Source organism: Pseudorasbora parva, chromosome 19 (assembly GCF_024679245.1).
Source record: "Pseudorasbora parva isolate DD20220531a chromosome 19, ASM2467924v1, whole genome shotgun sequence".
Classification (NCBI taxonomy): domain Eukaryota; kingdom Metazoa; phylum Chordata; class Actinopteri; order Cypriniformes; family Gobionidae; genus Pseudorasbora; species Pseudorasbora parva.
Window position 1 is genome coordinate 43634397 of NC_090190.1, and position 21977 is coordinate 43656373.

The following is a 21977-nucleotide window of genomic DNA, read 5'->3' on the forward strand; positions in this document are numbered from 1 at the left end:
ACACACACACTCTCTCTCTCTCTCTCTTTCACACACACACACAGCTGTACATTATATTATATAAATATAATATAATATTGTATAATATACATATATTATCGAAAAAACTTTTCTTAAAAATAAGAATAACAAAATATAAATATTTATATTAATAATTAAAAAAATGATATTAAAAAATATATATAATCTGATTTAAATAAATAAATAATAATAAATGTATTTGGTAAAATAAATAAAAATTCACTAAAATAAATAAATAAATAACACATCCAGCAGTCGCTGTAAAGAATAAATTTGATACAAAATAAATAAATAAAACATGTTTTAAATAAATAAATAATAATAAATATATTTGATAAAATGTGATTACAATAAATACATTTGATGTAAACAAATAAATAATGAAACGAAAGCATTTGATTAAAATTAATAAATAAAACATGATCAGATAAGTTAATTAAAATAAATACAATTTGATTGAAATAAAGTCTACAAATCATAACTGCACATAAATAAAGTGAGAAAATTGTCAATATTTTCAATATAGAATAGCATTAATAATTCCCCACAGTATTAATATGGCCTTTATTCACAGAAATATATACTTTCCTTTTAAAAAATAATGACGGCGTTGATATTTTGAGGATAATATTTCTCAAAACTAGTCAAATGCTGCAAAATGTTTCAACAAAAGCAGGTTTAATTCAGCAATTATCATTCATAAACATCACTCATTCGGTATTTTTAGTACAATATCGTGTAATAAATATTGCAGATTTCATGCCTATGCAAAAATATAGCAAACAATGAACAGTAGTAATATAAATAATAATTCTTCAATTCTCTAACAATCGTTAAGAAATATTATGTTATGCTAAACGATTTATGAGGAATGATGATGTCACTGATCTGATTAATAATGTTAATAATAAACACCGTGAGAAAAATAGTCCACAAGATTCAGTTCGTCTCAGCACTGCGTTTCCCAGCATGCCCTTCAACGCAGGGCTGTGATTGGCCGGTGTGAGCATTCAAAAAGAGAATGTGCCATCACTTACCCACAATGCACTTCAGCACACAAACCAATCATCTTTGCGCTTTACATCATAACTCTGCTACATTGGAGAACTAGGGGTTTATTGTCATATTGCACCGACTGGATTATACAGAGAAGAAGATTCATAAACTCTATCAAGCTCGTGTTATAATGCGTCTAGAGGAAGTTTCTCATTCACGGTTTACTCATGCAATCACAGCATTGCACTGCGTTTGGCTTTCAGATCATCTTATAGTGACTATAATATTTGTGTGTGTGTGTGTGTGTGTGTGTGTGTGTGTGGCCTCGATATAGTTCCTGGTCAGCAGAGACTCCTGCTCCTCACTGACCTCTAGTGCAAAATCAGAGTATTGCGCTTTTCTATCTGAGTGGAGGAATAATGCGAGAGCTCCTCCAGATGTGAGGGTCTTGATCCATGCATAGCGTGAAGAAGGTCATGCGGAACAGAGGATCTGATGGTCAGGTGGAGAGGAGGAGAAGAAGAACAGCTGATGAAAACAGGAGTCGTGACAGCGCCGTCTGGAGAGAAAACCTGCGGGGAATAAGCTGTCCGTCAGTGACCAATCACAATGGGTTTCTGTTCACAGAGCCTGAAAGAACACGCTCAGGGCTTCAGCTAACGCTCTCTCAACGCTCTCTCAACACTACACCCTCAACGCTCTCTCAACACTACACCCTCAACGCTCTCTCAACACTACACCCTCAACGCTCTCTCAACACTACACCCTCAACGCTCTCTCAACACTACACCCTCAACGCTCTCTCAACACTACACCCTCAACGCTCTCTCAACACTACACCCTCAACGCTCTCTCAACACTACACCCTCAACGCTCTCTCAACACTACACCCTCAACGCTCTCTCAACACTACGCCCTCAACGCTCTCTCAACACTACGCCCTCAACGCTCTCTCAACACTACGCCCTCAACGCTCTCTCAACACTACACCCTCAACGCTCTCTCAACACTACACGCTCAACGCTCTCTCAACACTACACCCTCAACGCTCTCTCAACACTACACCCTCAACGCTCTCTCAACACTACACCCTCAACGCTCTCTCAACACTACGCCCTCAACGCTCTCTCAACACTACGCCCTCAACGCTCTCTCAACACTACGCCCTCAACGCTCTCTCAACATTACACCCTCAACGCTCTCTCAACATTACACCCTCAACGCTCTCTCAACACTACACCCTCAACGCTCTCTCAACACTACACCCTCAACGCTCTCTCAACACTACACCCTCAACGCTCTCTCAACACTACGCCCTCAACGCTCTCTCAACACTACGCCCTCAACGCTCTCTCAACACTACGCCCTCAACACTCTCTCAACATTACACCCTCAACACTCTCTCAACATTACACCCTCAACGCTCTCTCAACACTACACCCTCAACGCTCTCTCAACATTACACCCTCAACGCTCTCTCAACATTACACCCTCAACGCTCTCTCTACACTACACCCTCAACGCTCTCTCAACATTACACCCTCAACGCTCTCTCAACACTACACCCTCAACGCTCTCTCTACACTACACCCTCAACGCTCTCTCAACACTACACCCTCAACGCTCTCTCAACACTACACCCTCAACGCTCTCTCAACACTACACCCTCAACGCTCTCTCAACATTACACCCTCAACGCTCTCTCAACACTACACCCTCAACGCTCTCTCTACACTACACCCTCAACGCTCTCTCAACACTACACCCTCAACGCTCTCTCAACACTACACCCTCAACGCTCTCTCAACACTACACCCTCAACGCTCTCTCAACACTACACCCTCAACGCTCTCTCAACATTACACCCTCAACGCTCTCTCAACACTACACCCTCAACGCTCTCTCAACACTACACCCTCAACGCTCTCTCAACACTACACCCTCAACGCTCTCTCAACACTACACCCTCAACGCTCTCTCAACACTACACCCTCAACGCTCTCTCAACACTACACCCTCAACGCTCTCTCAACACTACACCCTCAACGCTCTCTCAACATTACACCCTCAACGCTCTCTCAACACTACACCCTCAACGCTCTCTCTACACTACACCCTCAACGCTCTCTCAACACTACACCCTCAACGCTCTCTCAACACTACACCCTCAACGCTCTCTCAACACTACACCCTCAACGCTCTCTCAACACTACACCCTCAAAGCTCTCTCAACATTACACCCTCAACGCTCTCTCAACACTACACCCTCAATGCTCTCTCAACACTACACACTCAACGCTCTCTCAACACTACACCCTCAACGCTCTCTCAACATTACACCCTCAACGCTCTCTCAACACTACACCCTCAACACTCTCTCAACATTACACCCTCAACGCTCTCTCAACACTACACCCTCAACACTCTCTCAACACTACACCCTCAACGCTCTCTCAACATTACACCCTCAACACTCTCTCAACACTACACCCTCAACCCTCTCTCAACACTACACCCTCAACGCTCTCTCAACACTACACCCTCAACGCTCTCTCAACATTACACCCTCAACGCTCTCTCAACACTACACCCTCAACGCTCTCTCAACCCTACACCCTCAACGCTCTCTCAACATTACGCCCTCAACGCTCTCTCAACACTACACCCTCAACGCTCTCTCAACACTACACCCTCAACGCTCTCTCAATACTATACCCTCAACTCTCTCTCAACACTACACCCTCAACGCTCTCTCAACACTACACCCTCAACGCTCTCTCAACGCTCTCTCAACGCTCTCTCAACGCTCTCTCAACGCTCTCTCAACACCCTCAACGCTCTCTCAGCGCTCTCTCAGCGCTCTCTCAACGCTCTCTCAACGCTCTCTCAACGCTCTCTCAACACCCTCAACGCTCTCTCAACGCTCTCTCAACGCTCTCTCAACACTCTCTCAACACCCTCAACGCTCTCTCAACGCTCTCTCAACGCTCTCTCAACGCTCTCTCAACGCTCTCTCAACGCTCTCTCAACGCTCTCTCAACACCCTCAACGCTCTCTCAACGCTCTCTCAACGCTCTCTCAACGCTCTCTCAACGCTCTCTCAACACCCTCAACGCTCTCTCAACACTCTCTCAACACTCTCAACGCTATCTCAACACTCTCAACGCTCTCTCAACATTACGCCCTCAAAGCTCTCTCAACACTACACCCTCAACGCTCTCTCAACGCTCTCTCAACACTTCACCCTCAACGCTCTCTCAACACTACACCCTCAACGCTCTCAACACTACACCCTCAACGCTCTCTCAACGCTCTCTCAACACTACGCCCTCAATGCTCTCTCAGCGCTCTCTCAACACTACGCCCTCAATGCTCTCTCAGCGCTCTCTCAACACTACGCCCTCAATGCTCTCTCAGCGCTCTCTCAAAACTACGCCCTCAATGCTCTCTCAGCGCTCTCTCAACACTACGCCCTCAATGCTCTCTCAGCGCTCTCTCAAAACTACACCCTCAATGCTCTCTCAGCGCTCTCTCAACACTACGCCCTCAATGCTCTCTCAGCGCTTTCTCAACACTACGCCCTCAATGCTCTCTCAGCGCTCTCTCAAAACTACGCCCTCAACGCTCTCTCAACACTACACCCTCAACGCTCTCTCAACGCTCTCTCAACACTACACCCTCAACGCTCTCTCAACACTACACCCTCAACGCTCTCTCAACACTACACCCTCAACGCTCTCTCAACGCTCTCTCAACACTACACCCTCAACGCTCTCTCAACACTACGCCCTCAACGCTCTCTCAACACTACACCCTCAACGCTCTCTCAACACTACGCCCTCAACGCTCTCTCAACACTACATCCTCAACGCTCTCTCAACGCTCTCTCAACGCAACACCCTCAACGCTCTCTCAACACTACACTCTCAACGCTATCCCAACGCTCTCTCAACACTACGCCCTCAACGCTCTCTCAACGCTACACCCTCAACGCTCTCTCAACACTACACCCTCAACGCTCTCTCAACACTACACCCTCAACACTCTCTCAACACTACACCCTCAACGCTCTCTCAACACTACGCCCTCAACGCTCTCTCAACACTACACCCTCAACTCTCTGTCAACACTACACCCTCAACACTCTCTCAACACTACGCCCTCAACGCTCTTTCAACACTACGCCCTCAACGTTCTCTCAACACTACGCCCTCAACGCTCTCGCAACACTACGCCCTCAACGCTCTCTCAACACTACACCCTCAACGCTCTCTCAACACTACACCCTCAACGCTCTCTCAACACTACGCCCTCAACGCTCTCTCAACACTACACCCTCAACGCTCTCTCAACACTACGCCCTCAACGCTCTCTCAACACTACACCCTCAACGCTCTCTCAACACTACACCCTCAACACTCTCTCAACACTACACCCTCAACACTCTCTCAACACTACACCCTCAACACTCTCTCAACATTACACCCTCAACGCTCTCTCAACACTACACCCTCAACACTCTCTCAACACTACGCCCTCAACGCTCTCTCAACACTACACCCTCAACGCTCTCTCAACACTACGCCCTCAATGCTCTCTCAACACTACGCCCTCAACGCTCTCTCAACACTACACCCTCAACGCTCTCTCAACACTACACCCTCAACGCTCTCTCAACACTACACCCTCAACGCTCTCTCAGCGCTCTCTCAACACTACACCCTCAACGCTCTCTCAACACTACACCCTCAACGCTCTCTCAACACTACGCCCTCAACGCTCTCTCAACACTACGCCCTCAACGCTCTCTCAACACTACGCCCTCAACGCTCTCTCAACACTACGCCCTCAACGCTCTCTCAATACTACCCCCTCAACGCTCTCTCAACACTACGCCCTCAACGCTCTCTCAACACTACGCCCTCAACGCTCTCTCAACACTACACCCTCAACACTCTCTCAACATTACACCCTCAACGCTCTCTCAACACTACACCCTCAACGCTCTCTCAACACTACGCCCTCAACGCTCTCTCAACACTACACCCTCAACGCTCTCTCAACACTACGCCCTCAACGCTCTCTCAACGCTCTCTCAACACTACACCCTCAACGCTCTCTCAACACTACACCCTCAACGCTCTCTCAACACTACGCCCTCAACGCTCTCTCAACACTACACCCTCAACGCTCTCTCAACACTACGCCCTCAACGCTCTCTCAACACTACACCCTCAACGCTCTCTCAACACTACGCCCTCAACGCTCTCTCAACACTACGCCCTCAACGCTCTCTCAACACTACGCCCTCAACGCTCTCTCAACACTACACCCTCAACGCTCTCTCAACACTACGCCCTCAACGCTCTCTCAACACTACGCCCTCAATGCTCTCTCAACACTACGCCCTCAACGCTCTCTCAACACTACACCCTCAACTCTCTGTCAACACTACACCCTCAACACTCTCTCAACACTACGCCCTCAACGCTCTCTCAACACTACGCCCTCAACGCTCTCTCAACACTACGCCCTCAACGCTCTCTCAACACTACACCCTCAACGCTCTCTCAACACTACGCCCTCAACGCTCTCTCAACACTACACCCTCAACGCTCTCTCAACACTACGCCCTCAACGCTCTCTCAACACTACACCCTCAACGCTCTCTCAACACTACGCCCTCAACGCTCTCTCAACACTACGCCCTCAACGCTCTCTCAACACTACGCCCTCAACGCTCTCTTAACACTACGCCCTCAACGCTCTCTCAACACTACGCCCTCAACGCTCTCTCAACACTACACCCTCAACGCTCTCTCAACACTACGCCCTCAACGCTCTCTCAACACTACACCCTCAACGCTCTCTCAACACTACACCCTCAACACTCTCTCAACACTACACCCTCAACGCTCTCTCAACACTACGCCCTCAACGCTCTCTCAACACTACGCCCTCAACGCTCTCTCAACACTACGCCCTCAACGCTCTCTCAACACTACGCCCTCAACGCTCTCTCAACACTACACCCTCAACGCTCTCTCAACACTACGCCCTCAACGCTCTCTCAACACTACGCCCTCAACGCTCTCTCAACACTACACCCTCAACGCTCTCTCAACACTACGCCCTCAACGCTCTCTCAACACTACGCCCTCAACGCTCTCTCAACACTACGCCCTCAACGCTCTCTCAACACTACACCCTCAACGCTCTCTCAACACTACGCTCGATAACTTGATAACAGTGTGTTCAATTGTGTAAAAACATGCTAAAACATGATTAAATATGCTAGGAAGCTCATCAAACGTTCAGACAAGGCTTTGTCGTGACGGCTTTAGTTTGTGCTGGTGTGGCGGAAACAGATGCGGCACTGCTCGTCTCCTCACCTGTGTTATTCTGCCACCTGTACTCCGCCGCAGTTATCTTTGCTCTCAGACGCGATGGCTAAATACTCCGCGCTGCAACACAGAACACAAGCACAGCATGATGAAAGTCTGAGCAGAGTTCAGCTTTAATCTTCTTTATATCATTGCAGAACGTAACTATAGTATCATCTGGCTCTAATCTGGTGAATGTGACTATCAGGCATGGCATTTTAAGATAACAGACAATACTTTAAAATATAGATGATATAGAAATTATGTATTTTGTTGTTTCATGATGACACGCTTCTCTCAGAGGCTGGCATATTAATATCCTGTCTGAATATGCATGTAGAGCTGAGTTTGGACACTCACGCGCTGGCTCTCAGAGCTTCCTCTCCCGCGGCCGCGATCTTCCTGTAGCAGTAGATCATCTCCACCAGAAGCCAGAGCTGCAGCCCGATGATGGACACATACATCATCACCTCCGACACGATGGAGGCCGTCCCGCGCGTGGCTGAAACACACACAGACACAGACACACACACAGACACACAGACACACAGACACACACACACACACACACACAGGTTAGGTTTTTGTGAATTGTGGTGACTTTTCATAGGCATAATGGTTTTTATACTGTACAAACTGTACATTCTATCCCCCTACACTGCCCTTAAACCTACCCATCACACTCACACTCACACACACACACACACACACACACACACACACACACACTGCCCTTAAACCTGTCCATCACAGGAAACATTCTTCATTTTTACATTTTCAAAAAAACATTATTTAGTATGTTTATAAAACCATTTATTTTTTGGGGATCACTGGCTGGTGATCTCAGGTTTATATTACATTGTGGGGACATTTTATATAATGTAAAATTGCACAATGTAATATAAACAAGTACACACACACACAGTTAGGTTTTTGTGAATTGTGTGAATTTTCATAGGCGTAATGGTTTTTATACTGTACAAACTGCACATTCTATCCCCCTACACTGCCCCTAAACCTACCCATCTCACACACACACACACACACACACACACACACACACACACACACACACACACACACACACACACACACACACACACACACACACACACACACACACACACACACACAGCCCTAGTGTGTGTGTGTGTGGTCGGGGACAGCCCTAGTGTCCAGTGCTTTAAAGCAGTAAGCAGGTGCAGTACCTTTGCCCACCACAGTGAGGTGCACTTCTTTGCTGGCGATGGTGGAGAACTCGTAATGCTCGTAGCTCAGCACGCGGTTGAAGATGCAGCGGTAAACACCAGAGTCGTTGAAAGTGACGTTCAGGATGTCGACAGACGCGTCCTGAAGGTCGAAGGTCTTCCTGCTGCCGTGCCACTCCATCCGGTCCAGAAAACGCTCGTCAATTATGTTGGATTCCTGTCCGTCATAGCTGTAAATCTGCTCACGAGACAGAAAATCATCAGTGAGTGTGTGTGTGTGTGTGTGTGCCCTTGGTTATATTACATTGTGGGGACCAAATGTCCCCATAAGGATAGTAAAACTTGAGATCACCAGCCAGCGGCCCCCACTTTTCAAAAGGTTTATAAATCACACAGGAGGAGTTTTTTCAAAAAAGTAAAAATGCAGAATGTTTCCTGTGATGGGTAGGTTTAGGGGCTGTGTGTGTGTATGTGTGTGTGTGTGTGTTTGAGAGAGTGTGTGTATGTGTGTGTGTCTGTTTGATTGTGTGAGTGTGTGAGAGTGTGTGAGTGTGTGTGTGTGTGTGAGAAAGAGAGAGAGAGAGAGAGAGAGAGAGTGTGTGTGTGTGTGTGTGTGTGTGTGCGTGTGCATGTGCGTGTGTGTGTGTGTGTGTGTGTGTGCGTGTGCGCGTGTGCGCGTGTGCGTGTGTGTGCGCGCTCACGTGAGTGAACTCATCCTGTCCTCTCGCTCTGAAGTGCCAGTCGACTGTGGCCGTGGCCTCCACTTCTCCTCTCATCTTACAGGAAATGCAGCCGAGCTTGAAGGGCTGACCGGCGACGGCCTCAGTGTCCGAGTCGACTTCCGCACACGCGCCGCTACACACGGACACTGCACACACACACACACACAAACACACACACACACACAAACACACACACACACACACAAACACACACACACACACAGAACATAGTTTTTACAACAATTACAGCATCATGGCTGTGTAGAAGAAGGATCCGGCACTGAAATGGCCAGCCTGCAGTCCAGATCTTTCACCATTAGAAAACATTTGGCGCATCATAAAGAGGAAGATGCGATAAAGAAGACCTAAGACAGTTGAGCAACTAGAAGCCTGTGTTAGACAAGAATGGACAACATTCCTATTCCTAAACTTGAGCAGCTCGTCTCCTCAGTCCCAGACGTTTGCAGACTGATATAAACAGAAGAGGGGATGGCACACAGGGGGAAACATGGCCACGGCACAACTTCAGGAGATGTGCTGATGCCATGAAATATCAAATCAACTTATTTTTCCCTTAAAATTATACATTTTCTCAGTTTAAAAATTTGATATGTCATCTATGTTATATTCTGAATAAAATATTGAACTTTGAAACTTCCACATCACTGCATTCTGTTTTTATTCACAATTTGTACAGTGTCCCAACTTTTTTGGAATCAGGTTTGTAGCTTATAATGTGAAATTAATTAATTAATTACGGAAATGGCAAACAAAGTAGAAACTACATCTACAGAATCAATAACTCGAGAAATCTCTATGTGTACCAAATGATGAACTGATTAAATATCACAATCAGTCAGATTAAATAACAGACAAATGTATTAAACTGAACGAGAAGAGATGCTAATCAAAAGAGTGACGGTAAGAGATTTATGAACGGCAGTTACTGTAATAACTCTTATTTTTTTACTTTGTGGTTTTGTGTATTCTGCTAACACAATTGAAAATATACTGAAATGTTTGAAAAAGATGAACATTTGATGATCTGTTGATTTTCTGTTGATGACACAAATGTGATAAATTAACCTCAAAACTGTTTTGAATGACAAAATCTCACAAATGCTGTTAATCAGATGAAATTACAAAATTAAAACGACCCCAGGCATTCATTAAAGGAGCAGTGTGTAAGTTTGAGCGGCATCTAGTGGTGAGGTGGTGAATTGCAACCACCCTTCCTTTCAGAGCACATAGAGCAGCTACGGTGGCCCACACAGGACACAGATGTGTTCGTGTGAGACGGCAGAGAGTATCTAACGCTCCGTAAGGCAGTTTGTCCCCTTAGGGCTACCGTAGAAACATGGTGGCACAAAATGCTGCACAAAATGGCGGCTTCACTGTAAGGGGATCTGTGATGTATGGAGACAGAAATGGCTCATCTAAGTTAATAAAAAAAACAGAACGCCTTTATACACCTCTGAAAACTAAGTTATGCAGAATTCCTGTCAATAGAGCCTCTTAAATACTACACACTGCACCTTTAAATGATACGACATTGGTAAAAAAGTGTATTTCTGAGTTTTGTATTTTTAATTTGTCTTGATCTTTATCATGCACAGCCTGTCAGGAAACAGAAAAATACCACAAATATTTTAAATAAGCTATTAGCATAAAAAAAGCTCACTCGTTTGTAGACCCCAGGCCCCTATCACTCGTTTGTAGACCCCAGGCCCCTATCACTCGTTTGTAGACCTCAGGCCCCTATCACTCGTTTTTGGACCCCGGGCCCCTATCACTCGTTTTTAGACCCCGGACCCCTATCACTCGTTATTAGACCCCAGACCCCTATCACTCATTATTAGACCCCAGGCCCCTATCACTCGTTATTAGACCCCAGACCCCTATCACTCGTTATTAGACCCCAGACCCCTATCACTCGTTTTTAGACCCCAGACCCCTATCACTCGTTTTTGGACCCCGGGCCCCTATCACTCGTTTTTAGACCCCAGGTCCCTATCACTCGTTTTTAGACCCCAGACCCCTATCACTCATTATTAGACCCCAGGCCCCTATCACTCGTTTTTAGACCCCAGACCCCTATCACTCATTATTAGACCCCGGGCCCCTATCACTCATTTGTAGACCTCAGGCCCCTATCACTCGTTATTAGACCCCAGACCCCTATCACTCGTTATTAGACCCCGGGCCCCTATCACTCGTTTGTAGACCTCAGGCCCCTATCACTCGTTTTTAGACCCCAGACCCCTATCACTCATTATTAGACCTCAGGCCCCTATCACTCGTTATTAGACCCCGGGCCCCTATCACTCGTTTGTAGACCTCAGGCCCCTATCACTCGTTTTTAGACCCCAGACCCCTATCACTCGTTATTAGACCCCGGGCCCCTATCACTCATTTGTAGACCTCAGGCCCCTATCACTCGTTATTAGACCCCAGACCCCTATCACTCGTTTTTAGACCCCAGACCCCTATCACTCGTTTTTAGACCCCAGACCCCTATCACTCATTATTAGACCTCAGGCCCCTATCACTCGTTTTTAGACCCCAGACCCCTATCACTCATTATCAGACCCCGGGCCCCTATCACTCATTTGTAGACCTCAGGCCCCTATCACTCGTTATTAGACCCCAGACCCCTATCACTCGTTTTTAGACCCCGGACCCCTATCACTCGTTATTAGACCCCGGGCCCCTATCACTCGTTTTTAGACCCCAGACCCCTATCATTCGTTATTAGACCCCAGACCCCTATCACTCGTTATTAGACCCCGGGCCCCTATCACTCGTTTTTAGACCCCAGACCCCTATCACTCATTATTAGACCCCGGGCCCCTATCACTCGTTTGTAGACCTCAGGCCCCTATCACTCGTTTTTAGACCCCCGGCCCCTATCACTCGTTTTTAGACCCCAGACCCCTATCACTCGTATTTAGATCCAAGACCCCTATCACTCGTTATTAGACCCCGGACCCCTATAACTCGTTATTAGAACCCGGGCCCCTATCACTCGTTTGTAGACCTCAGGCCCCTATCACTCGTTATTAGACCCCAGACCCCTATCATTCGTTATTAGACCCCAGACCCCTATCACTCGTTTTTAGACCCCAGACCCCTATCATTCGTTATTAGACCCCGGGCCCCTATCACTCGTTTTTAGACCCCAGACCCCTATCACTCGTTTTTAGACCCCAGACCCCTATCACTCGTTATTAGACCCCGGGCCCCTATCACTCGTTTTTAGACCCCAGACCCCTATCATTCGTTATTAGACCCCAGACCCCTATCACTCGTTATTAGACCCCGGGCCCCTATCACTCGTTTTTAGACCCCAGTACCCTATCACTCATTATTAGACCCCGGGCCCCTATCACTCGTTTGTAGACCTCAGGGCCCTATCACTCGTTTTTAGACCCCGGGCCCCTATCACTCGTTTTTAGACCCCAGACCCCTATCACTCGTATTTAGATCCAAGACCCCTATCACTCGTTATTAGACCCCGGACCCCTATCACTCGTTATTAGACCCCGGGCCCCTATCACTCGTTATTAGACCCCGGACCCCTATCACTCGTTTTTAGACCCCAGACCCCTATCACTCGTTTTTGGACCCCGGACTCCTATCACTCGTTTTTAGACACCAGACCCCTATCATTCGTTATTAGACCCCGGGCCCCTATCACTCGTTATTAGACCCCAGACCCCTATCACTCGTTTTTAGACCCCAGACCCCTATCACTCATTATTAGACCCCGGGCCCCTATCACTCGTTTGTAGACCTCAGGCCCCTATCACTCGTTTTTAGACCCCGGGCCCCTATCACTCGTTTTTAGACCCCAGACCCCTATCACTCGTTATTAGACCCCGGACCCCTATAACTCATTATTAGACCCCGGGCCCCTATCACTCGTTATTAGACCCCGGACCCCTATCACTCGTTTTTAGACCCCAGACCCCTATCACTCGTTTTTGGACCCCGGACCCCGGACCCCTATCACTCGTTTTTAGACCCCAGACCCCTATCATTCGTTATTAGACCCCGGGCCCCTATCACTCGTTATTAGACCCCAGACCCCTATCACTCGTTTTTAGACCCCAGACCCCTATCACTCGTTATTAGACCCCAGACCCCTAACACTCGTTTTTAGACCCCGGACCCCTATCACTCGTTTTTAGACCCCAGGTCCCTATCAATCATTTTTAGACCCCGGGCCCCTATCACTCGTTTTTAGACCCCAGGTCCCTATAACTCGTTTTTAGACCCCGGGCCCCTATCACTCGTTTTTGGACCCCGGGCCCCTATCACTCGTTTTTAGACCCCAGACCCCTATCACTCGTTTTTAGACCCCAGGTCCCTATCACTCGTTTTTAGACCCTAAGCCCCTATCACTCGTTTTTAGACCCCAGACCCCTATCACTCGTTTTTAGACCCCGGGCCCCTATCACTCGTTATTAAACCCCAGACCCCTATCACTCGTTTTTAGACCCCAGACCCCTATCACTCGTTATTAGACCCCAGACCCCTATCACTCGTTATTAGACCCCGGGCCCCTATCACTCGTTTTTAGACCCCAGGTCCCTATCACTCGTTTTAGGACCCCAAGCCCCTTTCACTCGTTTTTAGACCCCAGACCCCTATCACTCGTTTGTAGACCCCGGGCCCCTATTACACGTTTTTAGACCCCGGGCCCCTATCACTCGTTATTAGACCCCAGACCCCTATCACTCGTTATTAGACCCCGGGCCCCTATCACTCGTTATTAGACCCCAAGCCCCTATCACTCGTTTTTAGACCCCAGACCCCTATCACTCGTTTTTAGACCCCAGACCCCTATCACTCGTTTTTAGACCCCAGACCCCTATCACTCGTTATTAGACCCCAGACCCCTATCACTCGTTATTAGACCCCGGGCCCCTATTACTCGTTTTTAGACCCCGGGCCCCTATCACTCGTTATTAGATCCCAGACCCCTATCACTCGTTATTAGACCCCGGGCCCCTATCACTCGTTTTTAGACCCCAGACCCCTATCACTCGTTATTAGACCCCAGACCCCTATCACTCGTTATTAGACCCCGGGCCCCTATCACTCGTTATTAGACCCCAGACCCCTATCACTCGTTTTTAGACCCCTGGCCCCTATCACTCGTTTTTAGACCCCAGACCCCTATCACTCGTTATTAGACCCCAGGTCCCTATCACTCGTTATTAGACCCCAGACCCCTATCACTCGTTTTTACACCCCAGACCCCTATCACTCGTTTTTAGACCCCAGGCCCCCCATCACTCGTTATTAGACCCCAGACCCCTATCACTCGTTATTAGACCCCAGGTCCCTATCACTCGTTATTAGACCCCGGGCCCCTATCACTCGTTATTAGACCTCGGGCCCCTATCACTCGTTATCAGACCCCTATCACTCGTTATTAGACCCCGGGCCCCTATCACTCGTTTTTAGACCCCAGACCCCTATCACTCGTTATTAGACCCCAGGCCCCTATCACTCGTTATTAGACCCCGGGCCCCTATCACTCGTTATCAGACCCCTATCACTCGTTATTAGACCCCGGGCCCCTATCACTCGTTTTTAGACCCCAGACCCCTATCACTCGTTATTAGACCCCAGGTCCCTATCACTCGTTTTTAGACCCCAGACCTCTATCACTCGTTATTAGACCCCAGACCCCTATCACTCGTTATTAGACCCCAGACCCCTATCACTCGTTATTAGACCCCAGACCCCTATCACTCGTTATTAGACCCCGGGCCCCTATCACTCGTTTTTAGACCCCGGGCCCCTATCACTCGTTTTTAGACCCGGGCCCCTATCACTCGTTATTTGACCCCGGGCCCCTATCACTCGTTATTAGACCCCGGGCCCCTATCACTCGTTTTTAGACCCCAGACCCCTATCACTCGTTATTAGACCCCAGACCCCTATCACTCGTTATTAGACCCCGGGCCCCTATCACTCGTTATTAGACCCCAGACCCCTATCACTCGTTATTAGACCCTGGGCCCCTATCACTCGTTATTAGACCCTGGGCCCCTATCACTGGTTATTAGACCCCGGGTCCCTATCACTCGTTATTAGACCCCGGGCCCCTATCACTCGTTATTAGACCCCAGACCCCTATCACTCGTTATTAGACCCCGGGCCCCTATCACTCGTTTTTAGACCCCAGACCCCTATCACTCGTTATTAGATCCCAGACCCCTATCACTCGTTATTAGACCCCAGGTCCCTATCACTCGTTTTTACACCCCAGACCCCTATCACTCGTTTTTAGACCCCGGGCCCCTATTGCTCGTTTTTACACCCCAGGTCCCTATCACTCGTTATCAGACCCCAGACCCCTATCACTCGTTATTAGACCCCAGACCCCTATCACTCGTTATTAGACCCCGGGCCCCTATCACTCGTTTTTAGACCCCAGACCCCTATCACTCGTTATTAGACCCCAGACCCCTATCACTCGTTATTAGACCCCGGGCCCCTATCACTCGTTATTAGACCCCAGACCCCTATCACTCGTTATTAGACCCCAGACCCCTATCACTCGTTATTAGACCCCGGGCCCCTATCACTCGTTTTTAGACCCCAGACCCCTATCACTCGTTATTAGACCCCAGACCCCTATCACTCGTTATTAGACCCCGGGCCCCTATCACTCGTTATTAGACCCCGGGCCCCTATCACTCGTTTTTAGACCCCAGACCCCTATCACTCGTTATTAGACCCCAGACCCCTATCACTCGTTTTTAGACCCCAGACCCCTATCACTCGTTATTAGACCCCGGGCCCCTATCACTCGTTTTTAGACCCCGGGCCCCTATCACTCGTTATTAGACCCCAGACCCCTATCACTCGTTATTAGACCCCAGGCCCCTATCACTCGTTATTAGACCCCGGACCCCTATCACTCGTTATTAGACCCCAGGCCCCTATCACTCGTTTTTAGACCCCAGACCCCTATCACTCGTTATTAGACCCTAGACCCCTATCACTCGTTATTAGACCCCGGACCCCTATCACTCGTTATTAGACCCCAGACCCCTATCACTCGTTATTAGACCCCAGACCCCTATCACTCGTTTTTAGACCCCAGACCCCTATCACTCGTTATTAGACCCCGGGCCCCTATCACTTGTTATTAGACCCCGGACCTCTATCACTCGTTATTAGACCCCGGACCCCTATCACTCGTTATTAGACCCCGGACCCCTATCACTCGTTATTAGACCCCAGACCCCTATCACTCGTTATTAGACCCCAGACCCCTATCACTCGTTTTTAGACCCCAGACCCCTATCACTCGTTATTAGACCCCGGGCCCCTATCACTCGTTTTTAGACCCCGGGCCCCTATCACTCGTTATTAGACCCCAGACCCCTATCACTCGTTATTAGACCCCGGGCCCCTATCACTCGTTTTTAGACCCCAGACCCCTATCACTCGTTATTAGACCCCAGACCCCTATCACTCATTATTAGACCCCAGACCCCTATCACTCGTTATTAGACCCCGGGCCCCTATCACTCGTTTTTAGACCCCAGACCCCTATCACTCGTTATTAGACCCCAGGTCCCTATCACTCGTTTTTAGACCCCAAGTCCCTATCACTCGTTTTTAGACCCCAGGCCCCTATCACTCGTTTTTAGACCTCAGGCCCCTATCACTCGTTTTTAGACCCAAGACCCCTATCACTCATTTTTAGACCCCAGACCCCTATCACTCGTTTTTAGACCCCAGACCCCTATCACTCGTTATTAGACCCCGGGCCCCTATCACTCGTTTTTAGACCCCAGACCCCTATCACTCGTTATTAGACCCCGGGCCCCTATCACTCGTTTTTAGACCCCAGACCCCTATCACTCGTTTTTAGACCCCAGACCCCTATCACTCGTTTTTTAGACCCCAGACCCCTATCACTCGTTTTTAGACCCCAGGTCCCTATCACTCGTTTTTAGACCCCGGGCCCCTATCACTCGTTATTAGACCCCAGACCCCTATCACTCGTTTTTAGACCCCAGACCCCTATCACTCGTTTTTAGACCCCAGACCCCTATCACTCGTTTTTAGACCCCAGACCCCTATCACTCGTTATTAGACCCCGGGCCCCTATCACTCGTTTTTAGACCCCGGGCCCCTATCACTCGTTATTAGACCCCGGGCCCCTATCCCTCGTTTTTAGACCCCAGACCCCTATCACTCGTTTTTAGACCCCAGACCCCTATCACTCGTTTTTAGACCCCAGACCCCTATCACTCGTTTTTAGACCCCAGACCCCTATCACTCGTTATTAGACCCCGGGCCCCTATCACTCGTTTTTAGACCCCGGGCCCCTATCACTCATTATTAGACCCCAGACCCCTATCACTCGTTTTTAGACCCCAGACCCCTATCACTCGTTTTTAGACCCCAGACCCCTATCACTCGTTTTTAGACCCCAGACCCCTATCACTCGTTTTTAGACCCCAGACCCCTATCACTCGTTATTAGACCCCGGGCCCCTATCACTCGTTTTTAGACCCCGGGCCCCTATCACTCGTTATTAGACCCCGGGCCCCTATCACTCGTTTTTAGACCCCAGACCCCTATCACTCGTTTTTAGACCCCAGACCCCTATCACTCGTTTTTAGACCCCAGACCCCTATCACTCGTTTTTAGACCCCAGACCCCTATCACTCGTTATTAGACCCCAGACCCCTATCACTCGTTTTTAGACCCCAGACCCCTATCACTCGTTTTTAGACCCCGGGCCCCTATCACTCGTTATTAGACCCCGGGCCCCTATCACTCGTTTTTAGACCCCAGACCCCTATCACTCGTTTTTAGACCCCAGACCCCTATCACTCGTTTTTAGACCCCAGACCCCTATCACTCGTTTTTAGACCCCAGACCCCTATCACTCGTTTTTAGACCCCAGACCCCTATCACTCGTTTTTAGACCCCAGACCCCTATCACTCGTTATTAGACCCCGGGCCCCTATCACTCGTTTTTAGACCCCGGGCCCCTATCACTCATTATTAGACCCCAGACCCCTATCACTCGTTATTAGACCCCAGACCCCTATCACTCGTTTTTAGACCCCAGACCCCTATCACTCGTTTTTAGACCCCAGACCCCTATCACTCGTTTTTAGACCCCAGACCAGAGTCCTGCAACGGGTCGGGTACCCGCGGGTATCCGCGGGTACCCGCATAAAAGTGTCTAAAACGGGTGGATTGTGACATTTATAAAATTCACGGGCGGGTATGCGGGCGGATAATTAACTCTGTGCGGGCGGGTAGTTGCGCGTATGGGCGGATGAAAAATATGTGCAATATTTCTGTGGCAAAGTGAACGAGAGAGCGAGAGCGAGACCAGGGCGTGATTGTGAATGAGCGTCACCTGCGAGCCACACCGGTCTCGAGTCCTCTGAGGGAGCTCGGAAGCATATAAGGACGAGAGATCACCAGACCTGGATTTGACGTTGAGTTGTTTACTTTTTATTATGTGTGTGCGCTTGGCAGATGTCGAGGGGCTGCCCACGTTACTTTCGTTTTGTTTGGTTAAAGTCTTTTAAATGTTCGCCGGTTTCCGCCTCCTTCTTCCCCCATCGAACATATTGTAGGCTTTTACAATTTCTATGTCCAAATTATCATTACACACACACGCAACAACGATATGCCATTTGACCCATCACGTCACCACCACTGCGACATTGAAACCTTTGTTGATGCCTCTCGTAGCGCGGATGAAGCGAGCGTTGCAGGAGTAGCAATAGATGAAGTAAAAGTAAAGTTGGTGAGTGGAGTAGCTATATGAAATTGTTGACAATGAGTCTTTAAAGGCACTTTTGCCTGTTTCATTAGCCCATTCATGACGCTGTTGATGTTGAGAGAGGGGCAGGATAAAAAAATAAAGCATTTTAATTTGAATGTTTTAGCGTGTGTGATTTATTGCGGGCACGGGTCGGGTAACGGGCCAAATATTAACGGGTCTGGGCGGGTACGGATTTAATTTTGATATTTTCACGGGTCACGGGTCGGATCTGGTGCTAAACCTTGCGGGTACGGGCGGGGGCGGGTCTCCAAAAATGGACCCGTGCAGGACTCTGCCCCAGACCCCTATCACTCGTTATTAGACCCCGGGCCCCTATCACTCGTTTTTAGACCCCGGGCCCCTATCACTCGTTATTAGACCCCAGACCCCTATCACTCGTTATTAGACCCCGGGCCCCTATCACTCGTTTTTAGACCCCGGGCCCCTATCACTCGTTATTAGACCCCGGGCCCCTATCACTCGTTTTTAGACCCCAGACCCCTATCACTCGTTATTAAACCCCAGACCCCTATCACTCGTTATTAGACCCCAGACCCCTATCACTCGTTATTAGACCCCGGGCCCCTATCACTCGTTTTTAGACCCCGGGCCCCTATCACTCGTTATTAGACCCCGGGCCCCTATCACTCGTTTTTAGACCCCAGACCCCTATCACTCGTTTTTAGACCCCAGACCCCTATCACTCGTTTTTAGACCCCAGACCCCTATCACTCGTTTTTAGACCCCAGACCCCTATCACTCGTTATTAGACCCCGGGCCCCTATCACTCGTTTTTAGACCCCGGGCCCCTATCACTCGTTTTTAGACCCCAGACCCCTATCACTCGTTTTTAGACCCCAGACCCCTATCACTCGTTATTAGACCCCAGACCCCTATCACTCGTTATTAGACCCCAGACCCCTATCACTCGTTTTTAGACCCCAGACCCCTATCACTCGTTATTAGACCCCGGGCCCCTATCACTCGTTTTTAGACCCCGGGCCCCTATCACTCGTTTTTAGACCCCGGGCCCCTATCACTCGTTATTAGACCCCGGGCCCCTATCACTCGTTTTTAGACCCCAGACCCCTATCACTCGTTTTTAGACCCCAGACCCCTATCACTCGTTTTTAGACCCCAGACCCCTATCACTCGTTTTTAGACCCCGGGCCCCTGTCACCTCCGTTGTAGTGTATGTCAGACTCACCGGAGAATGCGCAGAACACACTCAGCAGCAGCAGGCGTCTCACACACGGCTCCATGACGCTCACCGCAGACACACACACACACACACACACTGATCTGACCGTCTCTCTCTGGGCTACTGTGGGCGAGCTCTAGAGTCCACTCCTCATGTTCTGAGTGCTGATGATAAGATGGCGCTCCTCAAACCTGATAAAGAAGAGTCCGCTGATGAGACAACCCTCAGTGTTTAGATCACTCACATGCACCCGACTCAAAGCGCGCACCCGTCAGCATCATCATCATCATCATGCGTGTAATGGCGCGCACGGGTGTGTGTGTGTGTGTGAGACTTGCCTTCTGGTTGTGTGTGTGCGGATCCTCACGCGATGCACTGATGTGCGCGGGCAGGTGTAGGTGCTCTGTCGGGTTTGCACGCCATTCTGCGCGAGGGGCTCGTTCACGCGCTCGCGGGACTGATGCACTGCGGTAAAACATCCCCGGGTCGCGCGCGCGGTGGAACGCGCGGTGACGTCACGACGCTTTAACAACACACAGAAACACACAATATACGAACCAGAAAGAGACCCAATTTCTCACTTTTATTGACTGAAATATGTCTGTATATTGATAGTATCAGAAAGCTTTAAGAACTTTGAAAGCTTGTACATGTTATAATACATTTATTTGATGTTTATATATATATATATATATATATATATATATATATATATATATATATATATATATATATATATATATATATATATATATATATATATATATATATATATATATATATGTGTGTGTGTTTGTTTCTTGATAGATTATGTTATTGTTCTTTGCATTAATAAAAAATCATAAAAGAGTCACGACTCCTGTTCGGTCTTACAAGAGCTACAATTATCATCTTGAGTTTAGAGATTTGGGGGATATATATTATTATGCAGTATTTTCAAATGTAATTTTTCACTTTGTGATACAGATTTGAAAGGAGCGATGCCATTAATCTCAGTAAAAGGACAGTTCCAGAGACATTTCTGAAAGCAGATTATTATACTTTGATTGTAAAGACAGGAATGTATGTAATATAGTAAATCTCTTTATTTTATGAGGTAAGTCTATATTCATAAAAATAAATTAATAAAGCGAAATCTTCCTAATCAAGACCGTTTCTCAAATTATTCCAAATTGAAACTGACATTTATTCTGAGACTCTTAAATTGGTAAAAAACAAGAAAGCTATGGCAATAACTGATATATTCTCATCATTTCAATAATTAATTCCCTTTATCCTTTTAACATAATTTGTAAGTCAATTTTTACATTCAGTTTATTTATTTTTTATTTGAACTTATATTATGTGTAATTATTTGATGTATTAATGATGTTTTCTACTGTGATGGCTGAATGTTTGTAATTTGATTTCTACAATAATATAATAAATAAATAAATAAAACACAAAATATATGCATATAATAAATATGGGATTTTTCTTTAAACCAACTGCGGTTTTATACCACAATCATTGACAGGATGATTTATATTGTGCTTTTAATTGTAATGGTTCCTTGAAATATCTTGTTTTGAAAACTGATTGTCAGTTTTGTAATTGTTACGGTTCCTGTAACAGCTGTCTTTG

At 47.8% G+C, this 21977-nt stretch overlaps 1 protein-coding gene across 1 annotated transcript; it reads right to left on the reverse strand.

Moving 5' to 3' along the window:
• Positions 1-680: 680 nt before the first annotated feature.
• scn1bb (sodium channel, voltage-gated, type I, beta b) lies at positions 681-20849 on the reverse strand. Its single transcript, XM_067424860.1, has 7 exons — positions 20693-20849; positions 20361-20545; positions 9310-9476; positions 8609-8846; positions 7761-7902; positions 7410-7481; positions 681-1589 (listed from the first exon to the last, which is right to left on the reverse strand). Exons 2-6 carry the CDS (start codon positions 20413-20415, stop codon positions 7415-7417), a joined length of 669 nt encoding a protein of 222 aa, XP_067280961.1. The 5' UTR covers positions 20416-20545; positions 20693-20849; the 3' UTR covers positions 681-1589; positions 7410-7414.
• Positions 20850-21977: the final 1128 nt, after the last annotated feature.

Bases quoted from the DNA above. Each gene is read 5' to 3' on its own strand.
- scn1bb (XM_067424860.1), bottom strand. From the start codon at position 20,415: ATGGAGCCGTGTGTGAGACGCCTGCTGCTGCTGAGTGTGTTCTGCGCA. The intron at 9,477-20,360 runs GTGAGTCTGACA...GTGTGTGTGCAG, and splicing joins TGTGTTCTGCGCATTCTCCG to TGTCCGTGTGTAGCGGCGCG. The intron at 7,482-7,760 runs GTGAGTGTCCAA...TCTGTGTTGCAG, and splicing joins GAAGCTCTGAGAGCCAGCGC to CGCGGAGTATTTAGCCATCG.